Source organism: Chrysochloris asiatica, unplaced genomic scaffold (assembly GCF_000296735.1).
Source record: "Chrysochloris asiatica unplaced genomic scaffold, ChrAsi1.0 scaffold00003, whole genome shotgun sequence".
NCBI classification, from domain to species: Eukaryota; Metazoa; Chordata; class Mammalia; order Afrosoricida; family Chrysochloridae; genus Chrysochloris; species Chrysochloris asiatica.
Window position 1 is genome coordinate 46,987,846 of NW_006408521.1, and position 7,890 is coordinate 46,995,735.

Sequence of the window (7,890 nt, forward strand, 5' to 3'; positions counted from 1 at the left end):
GTACACACACACATGTTTGCTATAAACTTGGCCAAGAAGGGTACTCAGTGTTCTTATATTTCGTTAATAAAATCACAATAGGGATGAGAGTTGGCTATTGACTTTAAGAGGAAATAAATTAGAAATCTCAAAAAAAAAAAAAAAAAAAAATTTTTTTTTTTTTTTAACCTACATAAATAACTTCGATTTGGATCGCTTTTTACATTTCAGAGCATTTTTGCAACTATGCTGTCGTTTTCCTCACAACCATAGTATGAGGTCGTGAGCGTAGGTATTGTTTTCATTTTAGAGATGGGGAGACTGCTACACAAAGCCTCTTCCTGATTTACCTTTGGCTACAGAGTTAATGAAAGAACTGAACCTAAAACCCATGTATGTTTAAGAAAGCCATCCTGGCCTATACACCCGGGCCAGAACCCTTAATATCAGACTACACCTTTTCTTGCCAGCAATAAAAGCCATTCCATCTAGTTTTAAATCCATCCCAATTCCACTAGATGTCAATGATCATAGTAGTTACTTATAAAAGGGAAAAAAGATAATCATGTATATTTTACAGGCATATAAAATGTCCAAAATTTTACCAAGAGAAGCCATGCCAAAGCATTTGCCACCAGTCATGTAACACTGGGACCAATGGTCGCAGAGTCATAGTACAAGGGAAAGTAAAAAAATATTGCCACTACGGTTCCAGCTCTCTCTCTCTCTCACACACACACAGGTTTATTCCTAACACAACGTGCTTAGACATGTCTGTGACCCATGGATGGTTGCAGACACGTTCTCTCAGGAAGACCCTGGTCTCAGTCTCCTTACAGGACCTTCAGTAAAAGAGGATACATTTTGTGCTATGGGGAAAAAATGATTTTGAGGTCAGGGACAATATCAAATTTTTAACAAAACTCAAGTGGATTATCTTCCTAACTCACTGAAGCTTTGCAACAAGTTTACAGGAATGCTGCCCCATAGAAAACAAGTTTGAAGATGGACAAGGTCAGGAAGACCTCAAGCTGAGATGAAGGCCTTTAAAGAGGTCAGCTCCTGTTCCCCTGACTGTTCTTGGAATGCAAAGGGGGTAATCTTGATAGAGTTTCTTCCAGGACACGTGGCCATCAGGAGGGCTTATTAGAAGTTGAAACAGCCTCAGCCTAGATCCCTGATCTTGCAATTTCAGACTTCTTTTTGTTCCCAGAATATTGAAAGGAAATACATTTTGAGTTCTTGGGGATGCCAAAACTGTTATTTTGGTGTGAAAATCAAAAAGCCCCGAATTAGTAGGGGGAAGGGTAGTGATCTAGACACCCTGCCCTCAGAAGTATATACATTTTGAGGGAAGATCAAGAACAGCTATTGTTTTGCTAACTTTTGTTTAATAAAGGTTTCTATGATTTTGTAGGAATACTTTTTGACTTACCCTTGTTACCTTCATTGTCAAGAACTAGTCCCAATTCCTATGCATCCACACTAGTTTTAGTTACTTATCTTTCTTTTTTAATAAGCGCACAGTCTGAACTACTCAAGTATTCAGGGTGATCCGCATCCCTCTCAGCGTGGACGCAACACATCAGAAGCAGTGGTAACCCTTCACCCCAGTCCTGTATGAAAAGGTGTCCTAAACAAAACCAGTGCTCCTCTGAAACTATACGTATCCTTGCACATGCTTTATTTCCTATGGGAGAGCTGAAGATAAAAAAGTAATTTAAAAATGTTTAGCACTTGCATTGAAAAGGAAAGTAACTACAGTTGGAAAGTATCTCAAAATCCTACTTACTTACAGTAATTCAATCTTGGTATCTTCTCTATAAACTTCCTGACCAACTGCATTCTCTATTGACTACCCATTATGGCCCATGACATTGTTTTTCAATGCAAACTCTTCAAATGAATCAGTATATTCCTACTATACGCCCAACTGCACAAAAACTTTACAAAAAAAGTTTCCACAGCATAGAAAGCAACAACAACAACAACAACAAAAACAAAAACTTTTTTTTTTTTTTACTAAATCAGCATAACAAACTAAAGCTGCAGCATGTCACATTTGGCAAAAAACCAACATAAAAAACGAAAGAAAATCAACAGAAAGAATCCCAATTCACCCCCACCACCCGCCCAAAAAAAAAAAAAAAGTCTCAAGCAGGAAGAAATGACAAACTTTGTAACAAAAGAAAAATTCAAACCTGTTCCCTCAATGATTGCTGTCATTAATTTAGACATGCAACAATTTTGGTGTTGTAACAGTGATGGAAATGAAAATCTCTCAAGAATCTGGAAAGCATCATATTTAGCACTAATTCAACAACCAAGAGGAAGGAATATAATAACGAGACATCACATGTACATAAACATGGAAACCTATAGTTTACATATTAAGTTAAAAATAAATTAGTAAAAACAAATTCCCAGAATAAACCCAAAAAAGCATAGCTATATAAATGCATTCTGAAACAACCAATTTAATGAGCTGGACATGTTTTTGCTGGAAAATCACCTTTCATTCTTTTTCTTATATAAGCAAACCACCGTGGAGACGCAGGTCTAAGTAATACACCAGAGGAGGGCTGAAATGTGGTTGTATCTGTGGGATGTTAGGTGCAGCTTTGCCCCAATCACTTCAAAGTTTAAACAGACTGCCTGCTACACAGATTCGGAAGCGCCAAACAAGTCATCTGACAGGCCGCTGAATGGTGGCGAATCGATTAGTTGGCTTATTTCATTGTCAAGATCTTCTTCTGTGTCATCCGTGTACTTGTTCATTTTTTGGGGGTGCTGGTCTAAAGACAAAGTTTCTAACGATTCCATATCTTCAATGCCTGCTCTGTAGTGGATCATAAGAAGTGTTAGAGCTTGCAGTCTCTCCCCTGATTTAGCCAAAGCAGCAGAAAGAAGCAATTTTTTCCTCGAATCAGTTGTCTCTTTTTCTTCCCTAACCAAGGAATTATTCTGTTCCAATTCTTGATCAATTTCAGTTTGTAGCTTATCCAACATGAACTCTAGTTTCTGAATCCTTTCCTCCGTTGGCAAGCCCCTATACAGATCACGACCAACTTCCTTCACCGCAATGAACACGCTGTCATCCAGTCCACCCTCCTTTCTTACTAACTTTATTCCGGCAGGGTTTCTCCGTTTAGAGGGACTGTGGGGCCCACACACCTCTGTGTCACTGCCTTCATTGTCTGACGTGTTGGGTGTCTGTTTTGGTGAAGGCTCTACTAGGTCAGTTCCTGGATCCACAAGGCAAGTTTTGGAGACTTGCCGCAAATTTAACAACCGAGAGCTAGTGTTGAGAATATGCCTGGTCAAACCTGTCATTTTATTGACTGACTTGCTAGCATCAGCGTCGACTCGAGGAGGCAAGCCTAAGAGTGCCTCCTGTCCTTCCAGCCTGTCAGTGGCCCCACAAAGAGGAGTCTCAGTTAGACACTTTTCTTGACATTTTTTGTGGCAAACATAAGCACAAAACATACACTGGGAAGCGGCTTTAGTCCACACTTTTTTCTTACAGTAATCACACCACGTTGGGTTCTGGAACTGAGTATCTTGGAAACTATGTTTATTTTCTGCTAAACCCACCTGTCCAACAAAATGGTCCTCTTTAGGTGGGGCAGAAACCTCTTCAACCAAATGAAGCTCTTTTTCTTTCTCTAAATTACTAACTGTATGGTGGTCTGGTTCACCTTCTTTCAAATACTTAAAGTGAATAGTAATGTCACCAAAGCAAAATTTGTCATTGAATCCCTTTTGTATACTGAGATTGCGTAGGGCGGTTCTAGTGACCATTGCCTTAGGTGTTGGGGCTTCCAATTGGAATTTTGAAAGGTATTCCATGTTGGATGTAGCTAAGCATCCTAAAGCTACCTCTTCAAGTTTTAAACTAACGTGCCCCAAACAGATGAGGCCCCCCAACTTGAAAGGGTCCCTGCACCACAGAGCAATGTTTAAGTACCTGTGGCAGGCTTCTATATCAAAGATGCAAGTGGCTCTGGTTCGTGTCCATTTTCCTAGCTTATTTCGATAACGAATTTCTGATGATTCCCAAGTTTGAGGATCATCTGAACTATCCTTAGTAAGGTAGGGACTTTCTGCAGCCGCATCTTTAGCAACTTCTTGCTTGACTAAAAATGGCTTCAAAGCAGTTGCCTCTTCTAGGTGATCCACGTTTTTTGCTTGTTTCTCAGTGGCTTTATCTGCAGGAGGTGGAGGCGGAGGCATCTTCTCTGGCTTCTCAACAAGAACATCTACGTCAACCTGATTTGGGGAGTCAGCAGAAGACACAGGGGGCTTCACTTGTGGTCGTGGTGGCACAGGCGGTTTCAGAGAAGATCCTGGGGCCAGTTTGGACACTTGGGCTGGGTCTGCTGGCTCAGAGCTCTTCAGGGTTAACGATTTATTTCCTTCTTTGGATGCAGGTTTTGGTGGCGGCGGGTGACTTCCTACAACTAATTTACGGTTTAAAACTGGTGATACAGTTCCAAGGGGCTTGACGGAGAGTGAGGTTGGAGTACGTTTGGGACTGTGACTCACTGACTGAGCCTCGTCTTTGAACTCATTCTGCGCTCTGACATCACTGGCCAAGTCTTCAAATTCAGAATCCAGGTCTCTATTTTCAGCATCCATGGATAACCCAGATACTTCCTCTTCATAATTCTGTTGGCATGAGCCTGAGAGTAAGTTTTCCTCCAGCGACCCAAAGTGATCTTGCAGCACGGGACCTGGATGACTCTGACCCACAGGCCTCTCGTAATACACCAGGACCCGCTCCCCCGCCTGCTTGATAAGCTTCAGCACTTGCAGTGTAGATGTGATCTTCACACCTGCATCAAGGTTTTCAAAGGGAAACCATGTAAATGAAGGTGGTAAAAACAATTCCTCAGTTACTAAACACAATAGCCATTACCTCATAATTACTTACAAGTGAAACAGTAACAGGGAAGGCTTAAACCGATTTTACTTGACTGTAAAATGTATGGACTGTAAAGTGTATCGACTCAGAAACCCAGAGAGTTGTGATAGCCTCAATGGGTTTACCCTTCACACTAAATGATGACATGACGTTCCCTAGGAGAGTGCTGGGCTGACAGCTAACTGCTTCTTTCCCAAGTTAAATGACATTTATCTGTCAAAATTACTGCATAGCCATATAAAGTAAATCAGCTGCAACTATTAACTTGAAAACAAAATACTTGAGTAGGAAAAAGTTTTTGATATATTAAAAGAAATCAAGATGATTTAAAAACCACCTTATTGTTGTTAAGCTCCAATTCATAATGTCTATACACAATGGAAAGGAGCTCTGGTAGCGTAGAGGTTACGAATCGGGCTGCGAACCACAAGGTCAGCAGTTTGAAACTACCAGCTGTTCTGCGGGAGAAAGATGAGGCTTTGTGCTCCCGTAAAGACTTACAGCCTCGGAAACCCTGTAGAGGGTCGCTTTATGAGTCAGAACTGACTCCAAGGCACATATCCATCACCACTATACCCAGTGGAATTAACACTGCTCAGTCCTTCGCCATTCTCACAATAGTTGTTAAGTCTGAGCCCACTGTTGTTGTCGATGTGTCAATCCATCCCACTGAGGGTCTTCTTTTACCAAGCATGGCATTTTTCATCTGGGACTGATCCTTCCTGACAACAAGTCCAAAGTAAAGTATGACAGACAAAGTTTCACCACTGTCACATCCAACGAGCAATCCAGCTGCACTGCTTCCAAAACAGATTTGCTCATTCTTCTAGCAGTTAATGATATAGTCAATATTCTTTCGCCAACACCATAAGTCAAAGATACCAATTTTTCTCTAGTCTTCCTTGTCCATTGTTCAGCTTTCACATGCATATGAGGTGAATGAAAATGGCCAGGGTTAGGTACAACTCAGTCCTCAAAATGCCGTCTTTGCACTTTATTACTTTAAAGAGACCTTTTGCAACAGAAGTGACCAGTGCAATACATTGTTGTATTTCCAGGGGCACTGATGTGGATCCAAATAAAATGAAATCTCTGACAACTTGAACCTTTTTTCTGTTTACCATGATGTTATTTATTGGTGTAGTTGTGAGGCTTCCAATTCTTTTTAAAATGACATACAAACTGAAAGGTTGTAGTCTTTGATCTTCATCACTAAGTACTTGATGGCTTCTTCCCTTCCCGCAAGCAAAGCTGTGTCATATGCTTATCAGAGGTAGCTGAAGAGTCTTCCTCCAAACTTGATGCCACATTCTTCTTCATATAATCCAGTTCCTCCAATTATCTGCTTAGCATACACACTGAGTAAGTATGGCCAAAGGACACAACCCTGGTGCATTCCTTTGCTCATCTTTCATTCAGCATCTGCTTGGTCTGTTCAAATGACTGCCTCTTGATCTATGTCCAGGTTCCTCATAAGCGCAATGAGATGTCCTGGAATACTCATTCTGTGCAATGCTATTCATAGTTTGTTATGATCCACACAGGTGAACGGCTTTGCACAAGTAAATATCTTTCTGGTATTCTCTGCTTTTAGTCAAGATCTACCTGATGTCAGCAATGACATCCCATGTTCCACATCCTCTTCTGAATCCAGCTTGAATTTCTGACAGTTCCATGTAGATGTATTGCTGTAACCATTCTCACCAACACAATTTTACTTGCATGTGATATTAATGATTTCCACATCCCATTGGATCCCCTTTCTTTAGAATGGGCACAAATATGGATTTCTTCCAAGTGGTAGGCCAAATTTCTTGGCATAGACAAGTGAGCGGCCCCAGCACTGCATCAGTTTGGTGAAAGATTTCAGGTTGTATTCCATCAATTCCTGGAGCCTTGTTTACCCATGTCTTCAGTGCAGCTTGGACTTCCTCCTTCACTATCATCGGTTCTTAATCATATGTTACCTCTGTAAGTAGTTAAATATGGCCCAATTATTATTGCTACAGTGATTCTGTGTATTCCTACCATCTTCTTCTGATGCTTACTACGTCATTCAATATTTTGCCCATGTTGTTAAGTGACACTGAGTTGGTTCCGACTCATTGTGACCCTGTATAAGATTTCTGAGCCTGCAAATTTTGGGGGGGAGCAGAAAGTCTCACTTGGTCCTGCAGAGCAGCTGGTGGGCTTGAACCAATGACCTTGTGGTTTGCAGTCCAGTACTTATCCTACAGAGCCACTAGGCTCTCATTTTTGCCAAAAGAATCCTTCACTATACAACCCAAGGCTTGAATTTTTTCTTCAGTTCTTTCAGTTTGAACTAAGAAAACCCGTCTGGTTTTCTAACTGCAGCTCTTTGCACATTTCATTACAGTACTTGACTCTGTCTTTTCGAGTTGTCCTTTGAAATTTTCTGTTGAGCTCTTTTACTTCATTTCTTCCAGTTGCTTTAGCTTCTCTACGCTCCAGAGCAATTTCAGAATCTCTTCTGACATCCATTTTGGGCTTTTCTTTCTTGCCTTTCAACGACCATTTGCTTTCTGCATTTATGATATACTTGATATCATTCCATAACTCTTCTGATTTTGGGTCACTAATGTCCAGTGTGCATCAAATCTGTTTTTGCGATGGTCTCTACATTCAGGTGGGATTATACTGAAGTTCACATTTTGGCACTCGTGGACTTGGTTTAGATTTCCTTCAGCTTCACCCTAAACTTGCATAGGAGCAACTGACAGTCTGCCACCAGTCTGCTTTTAGCGGATTATCTTGAGTGTCTCCATCGTATTCTCCATAGTCGTAGTCGATTTGATTTCTCTGAGGTCCATCGGACAAGACCTATGTGTATAGTCGCTGTTTGTTTTTGAAAAAAGGTACTTGTAATGAAGAAGTCATTGGTCTTGCAAAGTTCTATCATGTGATCTCCAGCACTGTTTCTATCAACAAAGGCATATTTTCCATCGACTGATCCTTCCTCTTTGCTT

The 7,890-nt window shown here is 40.9% G+C and overlaps 1 protein-coding gene across 1 annotated transcript in view; it reads right to left on the reverse strand.

Annotated features, from left to right (window-relative positions):
- Positions 1–2,637: 2,637 nt before the first annotated feature.
- Positions 2,638–7,890, reverse strand: part of PDZD8 (PDZ domain containing 8) — a 75,300-nt gene continuing 70,047 nt past the window's right edge. Inside the window, 1 exon segment of the mRNA XM_006831393.1 lies at positions 2,638–4,814. Coding sequence (XP_006831456.1) covers positions 2,638–4,814 — 2,177 coding nt within the window.